Source organism: Carassius gibelio, chromosome A13, assembly GCF_023724105.1.
Source record: "Carassius gibelio isolate Cgi1373 ecotype wild population from Czech Republic chromosome A13, carGib1.2-hapl.c, whole genome shotgun sequence".
In the NCBI taxonomy this organism is placed as follows: domain Eukaryota; kingdom Metazoa; phylum Chordata; class Actinopteri; order Cypriniformes; family Cyprinidae; genus Carassius; species Carassius gibelio.
Window position 1 is genome coordinate 12,271,241 of NC_068383.1, and position 23,993 is coordinate 12,295,233.

General features: G+C 36.6%; 2 protein-coding genes across 12 annotated transcripts in view; both read left to right on the plus strand.

The window, feature by feature from the left end:
- The window catches only part of LOC128026175 (regulating synaptic membrane exocytosis protein 1), a 72,718-nt gene extending 70,295 nt beyond the window's left edge, over positions 1-2,423 (plus strand). For all 6 annotated transcript variants that reach the window (XM_052612986.1, XM_052612987.1, XM_052612988.1 and 3 more), the window contains one exon: positions 6-2,423. In XM_052612986.1, the coding sequence (XP_052468946.1) occupies positions 6-221 (216 nt within the window). In that variant the 3' untranslated portion in view covers positions 222-2,423. The remainder of the gene's footprint in view (positions 1-5) is intronic.
- A 5,591-nt stretch (positions 2,424-8,014) lies between these two features.
- The window catches only part of kcnq5a (potassium voltage-gated channel, KQT-like subfamily, member 5a), a 95,455-nt gene continuing 79,476 nt past the window's right edge, over positions 8,015-23,993 (plus strand). For 5 of the 6 annotated variants that reach the window (XM_052612994.1, XM_052612997.1, XM_052612998.1 and 2 more), the window contains exons 1-2: positions 8,015-8,207; positions 8,312-8,731. In XM_052612994.1, the coding sequence (XP_052468954.1) occupies positions 8,397-8,731 (335 nt within the window). In that variant the 5' untranslated portion in view covers positions 8,015-8,207; positions 8,312-8,396. The remainder of the gene's footprint in view (positions 8,208-8,311; positions 8,732-23,993) is intronic. The other variant, XM_052612995.1, reaches the window with a different exon arrangement.

Consider the following 23,993-nt stretch of genomic DNA (forward strand, 5'->3'; position numbering starts at 1 on the left):
TTCAGGTAATAGTCTGGGGAGATTACGGCCGCATGGACCACAAATGTTTCATGGGAGTCGCCCAGATTTTTTTAGAGGAGCTGGATCTTTCTAGCACAGTGATTGGTTGGTACAGACTGTTTCCCCCTTCATCACTGGTCGACCCAACGTTAACTCCTCTCACTCGTCGCGCTTCCCAGACCTCGCTGGACTCTTCAGGGCCGCCGGGCATCAGGTCCTAGTGAACAGACGGGAGCTTGAGGCGAAACAAAATACACGATCCAGTGGACCAAGGACCGGAGGCAAGAATCAGAACCAGAGCGGCAGATAAAGAGACAGATGGACAGAATCATGATCAAAGCTTTGCTGAAGCCTGACAATCACTTCTCTCTTTTACTTTTGATCTTTGGGTTGTAGAGATTTCCTTTGATCCACTCTGCTCCTTTACTGCATGTTTTGTGGCTGAGATGACGATTCGACTCAAATAAAAAGAGAAGGAAGGGAGATCCTGCCTCATCTGACAGGAAGCGGAGCCCACAGTGGCGCCGGTACCCTAGACTACTCTGGTCAGTCAGTGCATTTATTTTCTCACGTGTTTGAGAGTTAGCGAGAGTGAGAGGACAGCACTGCCCTTCCTCTATATTGCACTTACAGGAAGTCCCTCTGCTGAAAGACCAGAGGTCAAGGGTTAAAGGTCAAAATTTAGTCTTCTCAGAGAGTTTCCTCTCTGCATCACGGATGCTGCATCCAAGGCCCCGCCGTGTGCCGGTCTGGCACAAACTCAGACTCAGTTTGTGTGACTGCGGTGTGTGTGTGTGTGTGTGTGTGAGTGTGTTTGTGTCTAAGAAGGCAGGGACCCCTGAGAACCTTTTAAGTCTGTTTACAGCAGTTATTACCAACTGCTTTGCCTTTTCATGTTACTGTTGATTTGGTAAATAGACACACTTTGTAGAATGTGAAAACATGCTTTATGTTTTCTGACATTTGTGTCATACGAGCTACACGGAAGACACAAAACCACTTGTATTTGATTCATTGGGATTGTAAGAAGCTGCCATTATCATTTAGGTTCCCTGACAGGAAACGGTCACTAGATGCATTAGCTCACTAACACATTTGATTCCCGGATTCCATGCGACCACAAACCACATCTTACAGGTCTTTCCGAGCATTTTAATTCTGGTTTGGTAAAGGACCTGTACATTCAGATATTAGAATGTTATTATTATTATTATTCTACCCGACTACAGTTGACATTATTTTAATGCAAGCACAAAAAGAGAAAAAAATCATGCTTTTGGAGATGAATACTAGAGATGAAATTAGTTTCAAGAGGCCAAAATCGGAAGCTTCCTATTTTTAGCTGTTTGTCATCAGTTTTTTAGTTTAGTTGATTATAAAACCAGTCTCACAGATCCCTCCTGAGCATTTTGAATGTGACAGTGAGATGTCCCAACAAGGGGTTCAGATGCCACCAACAAGGGGAACAGCATGAATCTGGAACTGTTCCAAGTTGCATGCACATTTTGTAAAACGAGACAGATGAGAAAAAAAGAGACTACAATACGTGTGTTAGTTCCACAAACTGTAGGCCAGCTTGTATGTTGCATGTACTTGTACAGTTTGCTTGTACTTGATATAAATAGATTATCAAATAAAACAAAGCCATTCATTCCATGTTTGGGCATTTGGCCGGGTTCAGCCATAAACACAGGCCTTATTTTGAGGCTGAATGTCGATAATAATTTGTAATTTCCTTTTTTTTTTTTACCCTGGATGGAAAATTAAGTGCTGTACTATAGTACTGAGCAAACACATGGCCCTATTTTATTAAAGATGTTGGTGTTCACTGTAGTCTGTACTACTGTGGGGCTAAAACTAAGGTAGATAATCTGTATAAAAACTAGAGCTGTATATGGAATATAATTAGGAAAATCACAGTGACTTAGAGATATATCGATATTGAAACAGAGTGTATCAAGTAAACATCACTTATGTACATGCATATATGTAAATATGAGTCTGCAAAGAAGTTTACTTATATTTACAAAGCAGCCCCATTCAAGTTAATGGATCACTGCTCACTGTCTCTTGGTTCTGCTGAGCGGAAGAAGGGATGCCTCCAAAGTTTTATTTTAGCGATGCCCAATCTGACGAGAGAAATTTGGAACTCTGCCGACCTGTTGCATTATCATAAATGCTCATGAATCCTTGTTTCAATGAGAAGTTTACTTTATATGCCAGGTTAGGGCAGACTTATTTACTTTGTCAGTATTATTCCAGGATACTGATTGTTTACAGTTCGTGTGTTCCACTGAAACAAAATTGAAAGTATTCACTGCAACATTTCTTGTTTGTACAGCAGACGTGGCTCAAATAATGTGTATGTTTTATATTCAAGAGTTCATTTTTATTATTTACAAATAAAAGACTGTGTGGAAGAACATTTGTGTACTGCAGTTTTATATATTTTAAATATTTTATGTACGTTTTATTTTTTTTATATATGTTACAAGCTTTAAAAAATGTATTATTATTTATCCATGTCAACTTAAAAGGTGTAAAAATATTTGTGTAGCAAAGATTTCAACAATTTAAAAGGATTAAATTATTCATAATTTATATTTTGTTCATCCCCTCAAAACCAAATCAAGGTCAATCCAGTAGCATCCTTTCCACCAATGCATCATACTGACGCTAAATGTTTCCAATCCCTCCACCATGTGGAGACAAATAGCATTACATTTTCCCTTCCTTTTGTTTAGAGTTTATTTGGAATTATTATTATTATTATTTTTTAGTTATGCAGTGTCACTGTTTAACAATTGTTAAAAATATTTCTGTCAGTGCTTCAGATTTCTGGAAATGTGACAATAGACTGTTGTGTGTTTATAGTGGACAGCTGTTATGCCTAATTCAGTAATGTGGCTAATTGTAATTTAATGTCTGTTTAGGTGAGCAGTAAAAGTAGCCATTCTGAAGTCTAGTGGAACATAACCTTAAAGAAAAAAAGATTGGCACAGCACTAATTTACTTGTATAATATTATGTTTTTATAATAATAATAGATTTGGTGTTACTTCAAATTTTATTCAGCGTATTACTGCTATTGTAATGTTAGTAATGTTTATGTCAGTAACACAAAACAGGAACCAAAATTGTTATTAGGGCATAATTTTACACTGATGCTTTACCACTTAAAATCAAATCAAACAGAGGCATGTCAGGAAATCATAATGTCATTGAACATAGCTGGATTGTAAAAAAAAAAAAAATAAATAGTGGTGTTTTTTCCATGAACCAAACTATACATTCAAAACTGAAATAAAAAAGAGCCAATGATATTAAACAGAGTAATGAGGCAAGGTAGGTTTATGTATTGTATACGCTCAGGGAACCATGGTTACATAAGCAACCTGAGACGTTTTATTTTATATTAATTTTATTTCAGCAGCACAACAGACACTAAAAAAGAATTGCACACTTTCATTATGAAGGAAAACATGGCTTATATAAGCAAGGCAGAGAAGTAAAAAGGGTCAAGAATGTCAGCAGCTGGAACCCAGGTGTGTTTTTCGAGACCAAACTTATTTTGGTCCACTATGTACTGCAGGGAGCCCACCTGATGTTGAGAATTCAACGGTAAGTGGACAACACAAGCTGTACCATCGTTTTGGTCCAACATTGTGTGAGTGGTTGAATCTGAACCGCTTTAGCAGGAAGGAATTACAATATGCTTTGTTATCATCTTGTGAACTGTGAAGAAATCAGTGCAGGAAGTTGTGGAGTTTCATATGATAACTGGGAACATTCATGCAACCAGGGGTATTTGGTTGCTGTTAACAATGTTCATCGTCTGGTTGACTACATCTTGTATTAATTTTTCTGAAAAATCCTGTCATTTGAAAATGGTCGTTTTCATCTTGCCACTTTCTTGGTTAAGAAAACACATTACTTAAATTTATCAAAATGGATTTATTTAGTTTTGGAATCTAACTCTTCAAATATTTATTTGCAGCAACTGATGGAGTGCTGAATGCTGCATGCACACACAGCGTTTTCAAGGTAACATTTGGTCAGTCATTCCCTTCGTCAAGGGGGTTCCAAACGCTTATACGAGACACCATTATACCCTTCAAAGAACACTTGAAGGGCTTGAAGGGAGTAGGGCGTAGGGATGCTCATTCGCCTATTAGTATTAAACAAATATTTCAATGCTCAATCGTCACTGACATATACTGTACGTCACTGAATGAACTCACTAAATCAATCAGAGTGGTTACAGAATCTTTTGACGGAACTGCGAGTTATTTTTTTAGTGACATCTGTTTCTAATGAAAGTTTATGTATTGGACAAGAGTAAAACAATCAACGTTAGGCTATAACAAAGTAGTAATCTGCTGAAGGTATCTGCAATGGTTTGCTTTCTCTCATTCAAGTACATTCATAAACAGTGCTTTTGCATTGCCAGTCAGCTCTTAATGGAAAGTTTCTGTTTTGTCTGGTTTCAGACTGCCTGGGAAATGAAAACAGTGCTGTGAAGATATTTCAAACATTTTCAAAACGGGTTGATTTATGGCCAGTCTTGCAAATATGTAAAAAGCATATCTTGCGCTCCATTCTTCAAATGAATCTTTTGCTAATATTTTAAGTCTTGTTACTCATTTCTCTTTGCCTTGATCCTGATGGCCATATAAATTTTGTTTTTGTTTTTTATGACTGGGCTTATTGGAGGTTATTGAGCCATAATATAATATAAAATGTTTTTCTGATGGATTCAGTGGAGGAGTCCTCAACATTAGAGGCTTCAGTAAACTCTCTTTTAATTCACAGATCTTAAAGTTATGGCCAAACCAAGTCTTAGTGTTTGGGTCATTCTACAGAAACATCAATTTTTCTGTCCCCAGCCTTAACAGAAATATTACAATTGAAAAACACATAAGGGTTAACATTTTTTATTTTTATATTTTAAAAGTAAAACAATGTGTTATTTGAACAATAAGACCTTCTTGCGTCATCAATGTGGCAATATTTGTTTTTAATTAATAATAAAGAATCCAAGCCCCAAAAAACTTTCAAATATATTATATAAATGGCATAATAAAACAAAATGCTGAATAAATATTTTTAAATCTATAATGAAAACAGTGGTCCTCTGAAGTTGTCACTGGTGTTACTGTTTGACCAAAATCTGTTATTTTGAAATAAAAATCACACTGATGAAAAATCACTTGACTTCCTCCTTCCTACTTTCGAAAGATCTATGAACAAAGGCTCATGATAACTCCACTGTTTAAATGTTATCATTTAATTCATGATTTCGTACAAAGCTTTTAGTTGACATCACTGATATTACTTTTTTTTTGTTGTTTTGTTAAGGAACCACACTATTAGAAGAATAGTAGTGGCAGTATTTTATTTATTTATAAGCTGTTATGTTTTTTTTATCTTAAACTATATTTCAGGCTTGTAGCAATAATTCAGTAGCATTATTCACATTAAATGACATTGCATCTGATGTACGGAAGCCATTGGTACATGCCACTATGATCAGTGGCACATCCGGTGACGCTTCCGATTTTCACTGACGTGTCAGTGGAGAGTGGCATGTGCCAATGACACTTGTGACATGTGCCAATGGATTGTGTCTCTGCAAACCATCCACACGGAATTAATCTATCATGGGTCACTACAAATACAGAATTTACAGTCGCATGTGTTACTGCAACCTTTGATTTTGGTACTTACACCTACCTGCATGCATGCAGCATCATCAACATAACATTGGCCAGCCCAATCTATCTCATCTATGGCTTTAATATTTCCAAAAAATGTTTTATAGAATTATGCAATAGAAAAAATTCAACAATTTTAAAACAATGTGAATTTTTTTATTATTATTTGAAAAACGTTAAGGCAAACAAAGGGACACAAGACATGGAGAAGCCTGAGTTGTTATACAAATTAACTCCGCAGTTAATATGCATGACAGAAACCGAAGTCATCAATTAAATATAGTTCTGCCATTAAGTCCGTATGTGACACAGTCTACGTTATACTCTGGCTGACAGCAGCAGTCACTGCCACAACATATGTTGAAAGTCCACGACAATGACACTGACACAATCCATCAACACATGTCACATGTGTCAGTGGCACATGCCACACTCCACTGACACATGTCAGTGAAAACCTGAAGCGTCAGCGGATGTGCCACTGAAAATAGTGGCATGTGCCAATGGCTTCCATAAGCCAGATGCCATGTCACTTAATGTTAAACTTCATCTCCAATACTTTGCAAATGAGAAGGCTATATTAAACTCTGTATTAACAGAGTCACACCACTAGAGTGTGTTGTTGTAAACTGTGAATGAATCCTTCTCTGAGAGCTATCCACACAGTAAAATAAAATTGAAGTTATGTCATCAGAAATATAGAAATAAATTGTTATGATCATAATAATAATGTTTAAATGTCAAATATGTAGTACCAGAAAGACTACCCTTGTCAGCAAAATTATTAGATAGGATAAATGTCCTGACCATAAGAGCTCATGCTTTCATATGCAGATGTTTTACCCAGTACAGCAGTAATTTGAGCTTTTTTGTAATAAAATACAATACATTGCTGTGTCTTAAAATAAAATTACACTAAACAGAAGTCTATATATATATATATATATATATATATATATATATATATATATATATACACACACACACACACACACACACATACATACATTTGTATTGTAAAAACAAGGTGTTCTTGTTCATTTGTTTTTTTTTTTATTTGACTTTCTGTTCTCACTCTTGTCAGTATTGTTAATGAAAGCTTAAACAGCTTTTGCACAGCTGCAAGAAAAGCCCATATGGCATAATTGTAAATCTATTCTTAGTGTGAGAAATAGTAAAGCTTTTATCCACTCTATTTTTATCCACCCTATTTGCACATTAAGCACAATCTTTAAACGTATAGACTTGTGAATGGGACAAACAGATACAGTACTTTAAAGAAAAGAAAAATGCTGAAAAAGGTGCCGATATGTTGTCTGTTATGCATGTCTAAGACTGATATAATCTGAAGATAATGCTGCAACTATATTTGCTGATTTATTAATATTATTATTTTAGAAATTGTGAACATAGTAAGAGATTTTCTCACATGGAAGCACATTGTCGAGTGGCAGTATTAGATGGTGACACTACAATATACGGTTCCCTGAATTAAAGACAATCAGTTAAGAGCTGAACAGCTGCGTTTGACATCTCACTTTCTTCCACACACACACACACACACACATACAGTGCAGTTCTATTGCCAGTCTCTTCATGTAATGCAGGCTCCGGGCTCCGTGATTACCGGATCAGACTGAAGCGGTTTCAGTTGAGTAGGAACCCAGAAAGACTCAGTTATGAGCTTAAGTCTTTTTGTTTGTTTGGTGTTTCTGAGTGTTTTGAGGATCTGTTCTGCCACCACAGCGAGTAGAGAACAATTATTAGTTGTAATTCAAACACTGTAGCTAAGTCGATTCAAGATGATGTGGGCACATCGGTGTTATTCAGAGCTTGTATCGGTGATGACAGAGTTTGTAGTTCACACCCGGATTTTAATAAGAACAAATTCTAGATTACAATAGTGCACTAAGTAGGCCTAGCATATCCACTCGAGAACACAAGTCGCATCTGCCCCTGTGCCCCCAAGCTTACTTTCAGTCATGTTAACAGAGTGAGGAATCTTATTAAACTATCCTGTCCACTGTTCGTTATAAATCTCAACCAACCATGACTCTGCAAACTTGCAATTTTAAAAGTGTGCCCCCTAAAAACTGATAATTTGCCTGTATTAAAGGTGTTTAAGTCCATAGAACTTATCAGCGCATCTGAACTAGAATACAGTATCTTATGGTTTACAGTAGCACAAACACACACACACACACACACACACACACACACACACACACACACACACACACACAGAGAGAGAGAGAGAGAGAGAGAGAGAGAGAGAGAGAGAGAGAGAGAGAGAGAGAGAGATCGAAAGCGCACGTTCTGCTTAATGTCGGTTGATGCCCTCCCCTCGCCGAATCTCCACTGAGATGGTGCTTCTTCAAAACTCCAATCTCAAGGCGGTGGGAGCAGATCGCTTGAGTCATCTGAAGGTTCATAACTTTACCGAATCTTTCACAGCTCATCTGCCAATGAGTTGGGTGCCTGCCTGCACTTGTCAGTAGGTGATCCCGTTGTAGCCTGCTACTATAATCGTAAAGAAAGGGTAAGAAAAAAAAAAACAACAACAGAAGAACAATAAAGTATCCGCTGTTTTTTTCACAGGGAACTGTGAAGCTCGTGTACAGCCTCTTTATATGTGCGCACTGCTGGTGCCAGACGCGCGTTTCCAGCCCGCGCTGGTGATGCGATGCCCCGCAACCAAAGCGGAGATGAGGGCGGTACTGGTCTCTGGATGAAAACCTCACAGCACTATGGGATGAAAGATGTTGAAACCGGTCGTGGGACCATGAACAGCGCGACCAGGACAGTCGACAGCCTGCTGACTGCGCCGGGCACAACAGGTGCAGGAGGCTCGGAGAACCAGAGGAAAAAGCAGGGCGCCCGTCTTAGCCTGCTGGGGAAACCGCTCGCCTACAGCGCGCAGAGCGGCCGGAGAAACGCGCGCTACAGGAAGCTCCAGAATTACCTCTACAATGTCCTGGAACGACCGCGAGCCTGGGCATTTGTTTACCACGCCTTTGTGTGAGTCAAAATGTTGTTATTGATTACATAATGTTCACAACTGTAGTTCACCTGTTTCTTAAAGTGACATTTATGCATTTAATTTGAACGGTCTATTTTTCATGGAATGAAAGAAAAATAGGAATCTAGAAAATTGCAATCTGCTCTACAGTATTTGTTTGAGTTCATATGTCAGTGTCATAGTTATATGTGTAGTTAAATTTTCTGCTTAACAGCAGATAATGACCAAAATGTTGAAGCAGCATTTCCAAGGGTTCCTTTCAACAAATATAGTTATAATTAATTCAGGGTTTGAAAAAAAAAATGATCTAATCACATACAGTTACAATAGTTATAGTTACAATAGTGAAAAGTGTTCGATCATTGACTAAATATCTAGCAGTGGCCTTTGATGGACTTTGATGGTCGTTTGCCTTTTAAGTGCACCAATAAGATTTCAGGGTTTGCATTATGATGTATATTTTCCATGTGACATTTATGCCCTCTGAAAGAGATGCTCTTTATATGACCCCATTTAAAGAGAAATGCATGCTCTCTGACATAGTTTTTTATATTCAGATTGGTTTTGTCTGTTGTTAGAAGCTTTTGAGCAAAGAGGAAGCCGAGCTGTCGGATGATGAGACTGGAGCGCTGCTCTGTGCTGCGAGACAGGATGTTGTTGTTTTATTTGTGCTAAGGGTACAGAGGTCATGGAGGTTAAGTTGTTTTATCTGCAACAATGCACTTTACCACACTATTCAGAAACATCACAGAATCGGCGCACTTGAACTATGCTCATGCTTGAATATGTTATCAGTAGGGGGAAAAAAGCAAGAGTGACTTTTACGTTAGTTGCTACTTGGTTGATATAAGTTATTATTTTTTGACAAGCTTTTTATTAAGCATTTGTTCTATAGCCTCTGGTTCATATCATTATGGATTTTGCATATAATTTTGGAGGGCACAAGTCAAACTCAGATTCTGAGTTTGAGAAAGTAGTTAATGAAGAAAATCTTTTTGAGACTATTAGTTTCAAAATGCTGTGTGAAAGAAGACATTGGGACTGTTTAAAATCAATGAACAATCAATCATAGCCACAATCGGTGCCCTTAAGCAAACCATATGCTGCTCCTGCGGTCTCCGTCATATACTCCTAACCTTTGCGATAAATAAATTCTACTGAATAAAGCATTATTAACATTATTAGCACTTTTGTCTTTTGTGCTAGTATGCTTGAGGGTCAGATATATAGTATGAACATATGTCCCATATGAACACATGCTTGGTTAATTGCATAATTAATTATGATGTCATTTAGAGCTTGAGGTTGATATCATTATGAAATAACTTATGTGACTATAGAGGTAATTAAACGTCACACTTGCTGTTCCTTGATAATTTCTTGCTATACCATTTAAGACCTCAAAAAATATGCAGTTTAATTATAATAACAAGGTATATAACATAAAAAAAAATCAAATTATTGAGATTAATTGGGCATGAAGCTTTTACTCTTATTTCTAATACAACCTCTATATTTATATATTATAATAATCTATATAGCATTTTTAAAGGGGTCATTGGATGCCCATCTTCCACAAGTTGATATGATTCTTTAGGGTCTTAATGAAAGTCTGTAACATAGTTTGGATCAAATTTCTCAATGGTAGTGTAAATTTTAGCATTTTCTTTTAAATGTTATTGACCTCTGCTGACCCTGCCCCCTTTCTTCTGAGCTGCTGTCAGAGAGACAGCATCGTGAAACTTAGCAAATTATTAAGAAAGATGATTTGCAAAGATTCATTAAAAAAACGTATACTCACTTCTTCTATTGGTGAAGCTGGACCAAGATTGACACATTAAGGTAGATAAGGGGCACATTCCCTTCAAAAACAAATGTAATTCACTGCGTCTTCAGTGCCTCAGATGTCAGGAGTAAATGACAATCTGTTATGTGAATTATTACACCCAACAACAAAACACCTCAACGGCTTAGGAGACATTCGTGTCTACATCTGCTTCAGTCTGTGCTGAAATGCTACTTTCAATCAAACTATTGTGGGAGGGGCCTGTCTGATTGACATCACAAAGACAGGTATCTGAGATCGGCTCAATTTGAGAAAGGGGTAAATATTTTAGTAGATTAAAAAACACTGGGTGGATTTTTATCATTGTAGGGTGGTTGTGTTCACACACTGCCAACATACATTTTATAATTAGTTTATTTCAATAACTTTTATGAACTGATTAGATACTGACTAGTCTGAAATTATGTAATCTTGCCTTGTTCTCTCTGTGTTGGATAATCAACTGCTAAAAATTCAGCTTTTTGTGAGTTTTCCAGCAATGCAACCCTACTAATGTACAGTCTGTCTGTTATCTAATGTAATTTTATACTATTTACCACATGTGAGACTATAATGAACTATAGCCTCTTGTTAAGATCACTTTCTATTCAACAGGTTCTTTAAAAGGAAAGGAATTCCAGTGGCCATATCAGTAATTCACAGTTGTCTGTTCACCCAGCAAATGTTTTTTACAGCGCATTAAAGCAAGATCATTAATCTTTTTGTGACGAGCAGATTACAGAACTTCAGCTGAGATTATTTCACCAAGGTTAAAGCTCCATGCCACACCTCTGTATCAGTATCAACAAAATCTTTTTTATGACCTCAATTAATGCTAATGCTAAACCCATAACCCTCTCTGATAATTATATTTGACAGTCAGATAATGTAATGAGGGAATTTTTTACTTACTTTAAACAAACCTCCCTGTATCCTTTCCGTCTATATATATTCGGGAAGTCGTGGCCTAATGGTTAGAGAGTCAGACTCCCAATCGAAGGGTTGTGAGTTCGAGTCTCGGGCCAGCAGGAATTGTGGGTGGGGGGAGTGCATGTAGAGTTCTCTCTCCACCTTCAATACCATGACGTAGGTGCCCTTGAGCAAGGCATCGAACCCCCAACTGCTCCCTGGGCGCCGCAGCATAAATGGCTGCCCACTGCTCCGGGTGTGTGTGTTCACTGCTCTGTGTGTGTGCATTTTGGATGGGTTAAATGCAGAGCACAATTTCTTAGTATGGGTCACCATACTTGGCTGAATGTCACGTCACATTCATATGCATTAATGCTCTACATGCAGCTTCACCAACACAAAGAACACATTATACTGCCATCATGAACACTAACATCAAAGCCATATTCAGTATCATTTATCCCCTCAGAAATCACATGCATTCTGTAAGATTGAAAAAGGAAATTGCACTGTAAGCGAACAATGCCATAATCATTTGTATATGTCATGCCATAGTCAGATTCAATTCCTCTTTATATGACTGAGAATTCATCTGGTTTGAGGTAGAAGTTCATTGAGTTCCCCATTCACATTTCCAAACTGTGTTCCATTTCATGGTTTAGAAAACTGGCTATTCTACTTAGATGGCTCAGATTTACTTAATTCTGAGTTATCAAGGGTGATTTGTACTGTAGGTTGCGCTGGTGGCTTTTAAATCGTAACAAAATATTTCAAAGTTCCCACCTGTAATGGTCTCCTGCCTCCTCTGTGACACAGAGAGCAATAAAGAGCCTCTTGTTCTCTGAGCACTCAAGAAAAAGTGCTCTAGTTTGCCACTGACCCATTTAGACAAGCAGAATGTGATACATACAAGAGTCAGCCAGCGTACATTAGAGATTTTTCTACTTCGTCTTAAGATGTCAGTTTGGATTTAATCTTATTTCCTTACACAAGAATTCAGAAAGGGGAATTAGGAGATGTCAGTCTTACATTTAATTTGCCTTTAATGCAAAGTTGTAGTGTAAATTTACTGAATCAGTACTGACATTTAGTACCAATTTGATTGTGTAATCACGTCTGCTTAGAGTAGGCCTACTATCATTTGCATTATGCAACAAATCCTGTAATTTGATTGGCCATTGGCCAAGCTTTTCACAGTTTGTATAAATCTGTTTGTCTTTTTTTGTGACATTTCTAATTGAGAGTGAGAAAAAAAAAAAAATTGATGTCCTTGATGTTGTTGCTGTTCTTCATGAGCTGTGTAAACTACTGATGTGCTTTCATTTAAGATGCACCTGTTTGCTGGAGAAGACAATTGAAGCACTGGCCACCAAAGCCAATCCAGTCACTTTGTCGTAATCGAAACACAAGCTGCTTTTGCTCATAGTTGGAAGGTGTATGGAAACAGAGTTGGCTCTCGCTTAATGGAAAAAAGGTTTTAGACAAACTCAAACAGGTCACGATCTTGAAAAAGTGCAAAGGGGAGGCACTAAACAGGGTTTCATGCCTGTGTTCCAGTGGGAGTATGAACGATAGGGGGAAAGGCTTTTGAAAAGGACACTGTTTGATCACGTCAGGGGCGCCTGACACAAGACAGACCTTGAGGAAGAGCTTCAGTTAACAGACAGGGGACTGTTGAGCATGTTGAGTTGCCAACTGGGCTGAGAGAAAAGCAGCGTGAAACAAGGATCCTAGCATTTGGACATTTCTGTCCTATGGTGCATCACTCTATGATGAACTAATTGATCATTATAACCTTCTTTCCTTTAAAAGAAAGGAATTGTCTGCTTCGTAAATTTTCATTGAACCTGAAGAAGTGGAAAAATACTGTTTCTGACATATGAAATTTAGTTTATAACTAAACCCCCACACACAAAAAACAACAACATTAAACTACAAATCAGAATTTTGAGATTGATACGATTTTGTGTCTCTTATGACTAATATTGTGAACTAATATTGTGAAATGTTATTGCAATTTTAAAATGTAGCAGTTTTCTATTTTAAAATATTTTAAAGTGTAATTTATTCCTGTAATGGCAAAGCTGAATTTTCAGTAACATTACTCCAGTCTTCAGTGTCACACTATCCTTTAGAAATCCTTCTAATTGGCTGATTTGCTGCGCAAACATTTCTTCTTATTATACATATTCATAAGTCTTATCAAGTCTTAATTTTGTGGAAATTGTGAGGCATTGTTCAGGATTCTTTGATGAATTCAAAGTTCAAAATAACATAATTTATTTGAAGTAGAAATATTTTGTGCTATAAATGTCTTTACTGTAACTTTAGATTAGTTAAAAAAATCCTCGCTAAAATATTAATTTCCTGAAAAAGAAAAAAGGTTGAACGGTAGTTACGGTATGTGCCAAAATAATTCCACAAAATTTGGCACTGTTTAACACATTTGCCTAAGTTTAAATAAACTTTTTCTGAAAACAGGACAGAACGTGTGAAAGGCTGCATATTCTAACAGGGCCTGTCTATACGATAACCACTGCTGCTTGAAACTGTCAATAAAATTAATGTTGGCATTAAGTTTAATAACAGTGAGACCTTTAGCCAATAACAGTTTCTCAAGGCAACATTACTGCTTTGTTGCTGTAATTGTTTCTCATGATATAGATGATAAATCAATAGAAAGCCTCATTTGCTACAGTTAACACAAGGACTTTGTGTTTCCATTCTGCTGATTTCATCATTTTAACCAGGTGGCGGGTAGTAAAACATCAGAAAATGGTCTTATATTAGTTGCCCTTACTGACAAGAGGGCTGACTGATGGAGGCAGTCGTCTTCTCTTAATAGCAAACTCTGCAACATAAGTAGTCTGTGTGGCTGGGCATAACCAAAAGGGGCTTCCTTGCCCGGCAGTGCCCAAGAAACTGGGCTTAGGAGTAATTACCTTGCCGGGAAGTACATGGGAGTCTTCCATTGCTCACTCATTGTCTGGGATCTTACCTGTCAGCATGAAGGGTTCCCTTGATAACACAGCTCTCTGGTTTGTACTGATTACAGCATCTTGAATTATAACAGTTAGTAAGCATATTTTCCTTAGGGTTTTCTGAATAATTTCTCCAGTTTGCTTCCCACACACATGAATAATGAATAATCTCTACGTGCATCTTCATTGATGTACTTTAAGTGTGCAGTATGTGCTGAACTTCACATCTTGATGAAGTACATTCTTTAGGTAAGCAGATGTGTAGTAGAACAACATTCTTAGACATATTACATCCATCATGCTGTCTTTGACCTTTGACTGTTTTTTGATCTGTGATGCACTAACAACAACTGTGAGAAGAACTGGTTCAGATGTTAAGTACAATTTACATTTCTTGGTTTCTATGGCACTTACAAAAGCCCCTCACCTCAGCATTCTCACTTAATTAATTATTTAATTTATTAATGGATAAAAAAAGAAATTGGAATTTAGCTCAACCAGGTGTTTTTTTGTCTACTGTTTATGCATATTTCTGATATACTGAAGAGTCATGTGACTCTAAAGGCTGGAGTAAAGCCTGCTGAAAATTCAGCTCTGCCGTCACAGGAATAAGTTACATTTCAAAATATATTCAAATAGCAAATGTTTTATTATAATAGTAATAGTATACATTCTAATCTTTTGTGGCAGGGTATTATTCATATATGTCCTCAGATGTCTCTAAACAATCATTAGATGACAGTATTGAGGAGATTCAGCCTAAATAGAAACAAATTTAAACAAAATATGTTTACACATTTTCTGCCTTTATGTGGTCGGTTACCCAGGACCATTAACACACAGTCATCCATCTTAAAAATGATAAAAATGACCTGCGGTCTCTGTTTCTCCTGGATGAATAGGAATCTCAATATTTGTGTACTATGTTGTGCCAGTAATTGAATTTTGCCTTTAGCAAACTGATAAGTAAATTGTTCATGGACCATATTTGCATTTTATTTGTTTTACCTGCTGATAAAGTGCAATAATAATATTTTGTTTACAACAAATTGGCTGACTGGAGTTTATATTTATGTAACTCTGTCGAATCAAATGTCAAAATCTCTTGCTGTTTCTGTAGCAAGCTGGGAGGAATTTTCAGCATCATGCACAAAGCCTCTTTAATTTCAGTTGAATGATTCTAGTTTTGTTGTGGCAATTTTGCATGTACTGTACATCCTTTAAGGACACCCTTTAAATCTCTGCACATGCGTTAGTGGCTAAGGAAATGCATTTAACTATGCAGATTTTTCCATGTCTTCTGACACATGAATAGCTTGTTAAAGCGTTTTTTTAAAGTTTTTTTTTAGGAGATCCATTTGGTGTGCTATCAGATATTTTGAAGCAGCTGAAGCTGGATTAGATGGTGTCATTCTGAAGGATCAGATATGTGTTGGAAGTGTGTCATGTCCCAATACTATACCCATCAGTCCACAACATTCCTGTCTCACTCACCGTAAATTAAAGTCAAAAGCCCAGAAAAACATTTATAAAATAATTAGGTTTTAGGGCAGTGGTGTGTTAAACCAAAGGGTTCATTAGAGCAAAACTAAAACCTTTGAGGACGTTTTACCCTAAATGTCACAGAGATTTTGGAATTCCCTCTGAGACTTGTTCTTTAGAAGTTCCTTACTTGGTCTAGTTCAATGACAGAGAAGTGTGGCATAATCCCCTCTGAACCCTGATGACTGCATATTCCAATTTGGCAGGAAATTAAGTAAACTACTTCTGTTTACACAAATTATTTCTGTTTAATTGACGATTCAACCTTGTCAATGAAGTGGCCTTGGAAAGCTTTAAGATTATGTAAATCTAAAATTATGGTTTTTGGATAGCTTTAAGATTATGTACCGCTAATCTAGTTTTCTTTTCATAGCTCAGTCATTGTTGGGTTACTAGTCCAGCTCACAGTTGTTAAACAGTCTTGAGAGGGTAGGTGGTCATTTTTCCCATGGCAACCAAGGTCCAGATGGTCTAACCAATGGTCTATAGTCCAGAGACTTCATTACCATGTGAAATGAAAAGCAAGTGGTGTTTTGAGCCTGAGTTCTTCGTTTAATAAATACGATTGCAGGAGCTTCTGGATGTATAACTATAGGTCTTCCTTATTATACTGATCTCAAGGCTCTGGAGGAACTGATCAAATTGGTTCGTTTTTATCTATTTGTTTGGTTTTCTGGAGTGTATTGTAAATATTTTTATTTCTGTTTCCCAAGAGGTTATCATAAATATCTGATTTAAATGGAGAGGTAGGTTGGTGTGTATTCCTTTAAATGTTCACCCAGATTGCAGGTTTTGGATTTTGGATTACATTACTGGATTCCCATCACTCGCTTGCCTTCTGAAGCATATTGCAGTGAAAATTTTATTTTTTTCTTTGAATAGAAAGTTCAAAAGAACAGCATATAATTGAAATAAACTATTTTATAACTTTATAAATGTCTTTACTGACTCTAAGCCTTTGAATGTTAAACTATATAGAGAGAGGAGAAGATACTGAAATGAACAAGTTGTGCATATTGTATAAAAAAGCTTTTTGGAGAGTTGGAGTTTAATATCTTGGCCCTATGACTGGAGTGTCCATGCTAGAACTCCCACAATAACATGCTAACAGCTCTCAGTTCTGAAGAACACCAGACATTCCTCAAGCTGATAATCTCATACGCCATATGCCAAACAAAACCAACTCCTATTTGTCTTCTGAAAACGTGGAAGGTTGGAACAACCAAATTCCTTATTCGATAAAATGTGACCTCTTCAGCAAGACTCTGATACTCCCTTACAGCCTCTTTTCTGGAGTCTTGTCAGAGATAACCAACATTACAGCTCCCAGTGAATGTACTAACAGCAGTATAAATCTTACAGGACCTGTACAGACACACACATACATTTTCTGTTTGTGCAAGTTTCACTATAGCCATTGTGCATGTGGTTCATCAGAGAGTAAAAGATGTTTGTGTTGGTTTGAGTGTCTGTGTTCTGTCAGAAAATGAGTTTCTGTCTTGACAACCCAAGCCCACGTTGTTAAAATGAAAATAAATTAATTTAATAATATTTTCATGCAGTGGATTGAGTATATAGATACTAGATAGTGCAGCCTACATTAAAAATGGTTTAGTTTCTGTGTTCTGACAGAAAATGAGTGTCTATCTTCACAACCCAATTACATGTTGTCTCTTAAAAGGAAAATAAATGAATTTAATAATATTTTCAAGCAATGGATTGAGTATATAGATACTAGACAGAGCAGCCTAAATTAAAAATGGTTTAGATAAACAAACGGAGACATTTGTTCCAAATGCATTATATCAAAATCCAAAGCAGGACATGAAGTAAACACAATGCTCTCTGTTTGCTTTCCAACCCATATGGAAGGTTTGAGAGGTTCTTCATCTTAACCTGAAATTAAACCATACAAAAGGCAAGGCTTTTAAACTAGATTGCTTTTAGTTTTTCTTGTAAGGTTCGATCTAGAGAAGAGCATTTTCCATTGTGTGGTCAAAGAAAGCCTAATGATAGCTGATAAATGAAGTTTGAGTAGTTGCTTTCTCGAAAAGAGCTTCAATCCAGGTGGGTGGACAGGCAGCGTTGACAAAACCTGACAGCTGTTTGTTGTAGTGACAGCAGTGTCCTCGCATATGCACATATGTGTGAGAGTTGTTTGCTGGCCCCATGGGGCAACAGCATTTAACTGTCTGAAGAGTACAGTATCCTACTGTAAATATCTACACCAGAGAGTCAGAGGGGCATTTTCATTTTCATCTGTTTGATGCCAGTTGAAGTGCAGTCCAATCAGTTGAATGCTCTTTCAGTGATTCTTTTAATCCTGGCTCTAGTCGCTCTTAGTTCTTATGCACTTTCCCAGCCAGTTTTGGAGTCAGAAAAAAATGCTTTTTGGAGATTTGGATTTGTTGAAATAATTTATGTTTATTTGGATCTGGTGTGGATTGTGAAATAAAAATTATTGTTCTTGGCAGTTTTACGGGAACTGGAAAGCCGAGCATTGTAATACGTTTATTGGAATATTTCTTTAATTATTTTTATGGGATATTTATATATGTAACTTTAATTTACTCATAATCCCTGCAGTTTGAATCATTCCATATCAGTTTTCTGCATCTTGCTGGCCGTGGGTACTCTCATTGTACCGTAGGAACTTCACATTCTGCCTACTTTTGTGTTGGGACAGCGTTAGGTTCTGCAAGTAGATGGCCATGCACTCAATTCTTTATTTGTGATCCTCAGTCTGATTGACAGACCACCCAGTCCACAGAGCAAGCCTTCAGTTAAGGACACAGTCATGACCCCAAGGCTGATTCAACCTGTTGCAAGCCAATGAGTTTCAATGAGGAAAACACAATTTAAACTTTTCAAAAATAGTCAAAGCTTTATACTGCTGATTTAAAAGAAATACAAAATGACGGAGCCTAAGCGAAGGGGCCTTTAACACTATTTTAATAAGATTTGTTTTCCGAATGATGTTTGAGTTACAATTATTAATAGAATATCTGTGATGTCAGGCAGGATTTGGATCTTTGTAGGTTTACATACTTAGATACAAGTGTTTTTGTGTAGATGTGGGCACTATGGAAGCTTATGTGCATGATGAATTGCTCTACATTTTTATTTAAAATGTATTTAATAATAAACTTTTATTTTATTAAAATAATTAAACCATTTAATAGTATTTTTGTTGCATAAAATTGACAGCCCTAGTATAGAGATAAATAGTTGCCTAAACTGAAATCCTTTCAAAACAACATTCAGTCCAGAATCATTCTTACTTATGGTGTTACAAAAGACATATTCTCTGTAAAAATCTAAATCAAATTTGAATATGCGTGTTGAGAAGACTTGTTATGCATATTCTGTAGCCAAACTCTCATGAATGATTTAATTATCTTTTTATATTGGATTACATGGCAGCAATTCAGCAACCATCATTTGTTATTTTACCCAGAAAGTTGTCAGAAAGGTCCATAGTGAAGCAGCGGACAGCAGAGTAATAAATGTAACTTTAGTTAGGATATTTGAAAAAAGGTTGAAAAACAAATGAGAAGCATCGTGAAAAATTATATACCACAATCACAGATGTTTTTATCCTGACGAGATTAGATTTCTCTGTGGATGCCGAAGAACAGCAGGTAATTTTCTTTATAATTGTAAGTTGTTGGAGGAAAAGCACTGATGTATGTATTTGATTCGGATGGGATTAAAATCAGTACATCTGTGAAACACAAATTTATCTAATGTTCTCAGGGAAAATTAGTTGCTCTTCCTTCCTTGCTCCTGTGATGAAATATGACATTCTTCTTGTTCTAAGAAAGAATACTGTTTAAATTGTATGTCTGAAAGACACTTAGAAAAGCAGAAGGAAGCACATTTAAAGGGACAGATGAAATGTAAATCCTTTAAAGCTGGTACCTCAGATTATATAAAAGCCAAAGCCAGGTAAGAGGATGTGTAACTGGCACTGAGCAGACACAGCGCACGCTGCCATCCTTCCTGACTTGACCCATGTACTGTAGGCCAACAGGAAGCCAGAAGACATTCTCCAGCAATGGCATCTTTGGCCACACATCACAGCAGCCAAATGTTAGGTTCTGCTTAATCCATTAAAGAAGTTGTTAACCAAAGATATATCTTAAACACGGAATTGAATGTGATTTTTTTTTTCTAATGTTGAACAGGTGCTGACCAGAGTTCAGAAAATGCTTTCATATAAAACAAATGTACTGAACTCTGATGTCAAATTGACTGGGGTGAGAAAGAGTACTTTTCATCTTACTTGGTTTTCACAGTCATCTTTTTCTTGTTGGATTTGATTTCTCTTTCTCTCATTTTTTGTCATTTTTTAATATTTAGCTGAAAATGGGGATGTATAGTCTAGTGACCATATCAGTTATTGTCCAAGATCAGTGATGTTTTATTATTATTATTATTGAATACTTAATTGTGCTCTATTTTTACATTCAGATTACCTTTGCTTTGCTGTCATGCTGTCTTGCTAACATGATTATGTTTAGGCAAAGCAAGACAAGTTTATTAAGTACATTATACCCAATCATTATTCAAAATTCCTTTACACAAAAGTGTTTTTTTTCTCTCTCCCTGGTCTGTTATCTCTCCGCAGCACAACTTTAGTAGTTTTTAGTAGCCTCTAAACCTTTATTAGCATAAGAGAAGTATTACCTTAACAAAACTCTGCTAAAACACATTATTCCTTTCTGTGTTACAAGTTGTTTGTGAATAGATAAGATCCCTAAGTTGCCAAAACTAAAGTCTCAAACCCAAAGAGTTATTCTTAATAAAAGTCTCGTTTAAACACACCCCCACATGTCTACGTCACGATGTAGGAAGATTTACATAACACCACCCAAATGTTCAGGCAAAGAAAGAAGGCGTAACTTTGATTTGTGCTTTAGTATTGTTGCCATGTCATGGAGACGCTGTGTGTTTCATTGTGAAAGCGAAAATACTTTGTTTGGCCTTCCAAAAGAGGATATGACTAGGAATCAGTGGTTAATATCTATTTACAACACTGTTCCAGAACAGTTTCCTGATCCTGGAAGATTAGATTACAATGCCGACTGTTCTGACAATGCTACCTATCAGATCACTGTATTTATCTTACTGTAAGGGTAGGTGTATATGTTAATAAAGCCTCACACCTTATTAATATCATGCTCGAATCAAAATCTGATTGGTAGCACATTTCAAAATCAAATTATGCTACCATCTGATTTAATAGGAGGTAGCAAAATCTGACAGGGTAGCACAAATCATCAGAACACCGGGACACACAGCATCATCACAGTATGGTAAGGGGCATAACATTTCAGTCACACGCTTGTAATGCGTTTTTTTGAACCTTAAACCACATAGACACATTTCATTACAACAAATACACAAAATAATGTTCTTTTAAACAACATCATATGACCCCTTTAATGCCTGTTGCATCAGTACACAGAACAGTCTTACTCTAGACTTTCAAAACATTTGCTGGGATCAAAGGCAAAGTGCTAGCGTTGTATTTGATCTGGCGGAGAAGTTCTCCAGGCAAAGGATTCTTGCGTTGTCCGCTGCACTTGTTATGACACTTAACTTCACAAGATGTGAGTTTTATTTGAATGATTATTTCTACAGCTCTTTAGGGCTCTTCAATAAGCTGTGAAGCTGGAAATTTAGAGCCGATAAGAGGGAGAGTATGTTTTGCGGGCTGGTCTGTAAGTCTCCTTAGAATAAACAGCAGATTGACTGTTTAGTTGCTGGCTACTTTCTAAAGCGGCACATTGGTCCAGTGTTATTAGGCACCTGCCACATCTGGCTCAACCTCTCAGGTTTGTATGATTAGCCTCCTCCAATTGTGCAAACTAACTCTTCACTGTTTATGATATGTTACTGTAATATTTGTGAGCGTGCAGGTCTAATGAGTCTAAAGTATTGCCACATCATCACAAAATGTTTATACTTTTGAGTTTATATTTGCATGATTGATTGAGTTGCGACTTGCACCGTTACTGGATGCTCCAGCTATGAGCACCTTATATATATGCTTTATGCTTATACACACTCTCTCTCTCTCTCTCTGTAGTTTTCAGCCATGTTGTCATTGACATTTATTAACCAAATGTGAAAACCTCTGGCTTCTGCCATTCTGCTATATAGTGATGGTCTGAAGATGTCTAGCTGAAATTTTGATTATGAATAGTGAGCAGTTAAAATTGTATGTATCGGTGTATCAGTATAAGTGACAGAGTAACGTCAAAGCCCCTCCCCCATGGGGTCCTTCAAGTGAAGCTCAAAAAGGTATTACTGTCTATGAGACTTAAAGCTGTTCTGTCTGAGCGGAAGGCAATAGAGGAGATATATGTTAATGTATATGTCTCAGTGTATGTTAAATTGATCAAAGGTGACAGCAAATGTATTTACACTGAACAAAATTGCCCCCATTTTTCAAGATCTAAGACTTTTTCTATGTACACAAAAGAAAAAGACATAGAACAATATCACAATATCACTGTTTTTCTGTATTTTTCATCAAATAAATGCAGCTTTGGTGAGCATAATACTATCAATTGACTGTTATAAAAATCAGTGGCTCAGTGATTGCCCCTTTCAAATGATATGTACATATTTGTGTCCAGGCTTTTTATCCCCCATGAATCATTGTTAAATGCTGCTCTTATTTGATTCTTCAGTCATAATATCGATAGCTTTTTTGTTAATAAAAAATGTTATTTTTTTTTTTTTTTTTTTTTTACATTTATATTATATTACAGTTAGACTTCCTAAAATAAAACATAATTAAACTTTTTTATGCATTTCATTCACATTCTCCCACATTCACATGCATATGAATGGAAGTGAATACAGGAGTCTATGGTGACCACACCTTTAAATCCCACATCATATTTGTGGCATATGTGCTACATTTTGAATTAGACTTTTTTTAATAGCACTCATTTCAGTTCATAATTGTGCATAAATTGTAGATAATGTTTACATAAAAATCTTAAAATTCTTGTGGAAACTGTAGATTTATTGGGAATAACATAGGTTTAAGTGGCTAGCTTAATTTATTATTTTGCTGCTTTATTTTAAACACTTTTCCTGGAGATTAAAGTTGTTTTAGCATTTTCTATTAAAGCAGAGCTGAGATGTAGCAAGAACAGCCCTCTTCCCAGAGCAGATGTGTCATAGGATCATGGAAAGTTCAAAGCTTAAAGCACATCAACAGTGTGTTTGTTAATTTTTTAATGAAATGCAATCTGAGGTGTACCGCAAGGGAAGATGGTAGTTAGCAGTGTAGAGAAAATATAATATGTCCGCAAAGGGTCTTGTATCTTGTTTTAAGACCTTGTAAATGATCCACATGGTTCATTTAGGGTGTTAGTAATACAGTATGTCACACTTTCTGATTACTTTGATACACTATCCGCCTCTTGAGAATCAGTCTGCAGATTGTCGAAGGATGTACAGTAGTCACGTGATGAATTTATCCGGAAGTGAAACACCTCACACTGGTCCAGATGTTTTACCTTATATAACCTTAACCAACTGAGTGCTCACCTATGAATTGCATAGGTGCAATTCATGTGAATTTATTTTTCCCATCCCTCAAACCTCCTCTCAGCGCCAACGCCACCCCCCCCCCCCCCCAACTCTGTATGTTCCCGTTATTTTTTTTTTTTCATTTTCATATTTGTGGGTGTTTCTGGTCCATATGTGGTGTCTTTTCTAGCCAGCATATATTACTCTGCCATCTGGATTGGAGATACAAGCCTGATAAACCTTCTTATGAACACTACCTCATTTAGACTCCATCAGCTAACAAGCTGTCACAATTAGTCATGTAACTTTTGAACTCTGAGCTGTTGAACTTGAGATTTTTTTCTTTCTTTTCAAAATGACTTTTTCAAAATATTTGTAATATTTAATTAATTAACTACTTAATTAACTACTTTTAGTAGATTATACCAGCCATTGTCAAAGTATGAACCA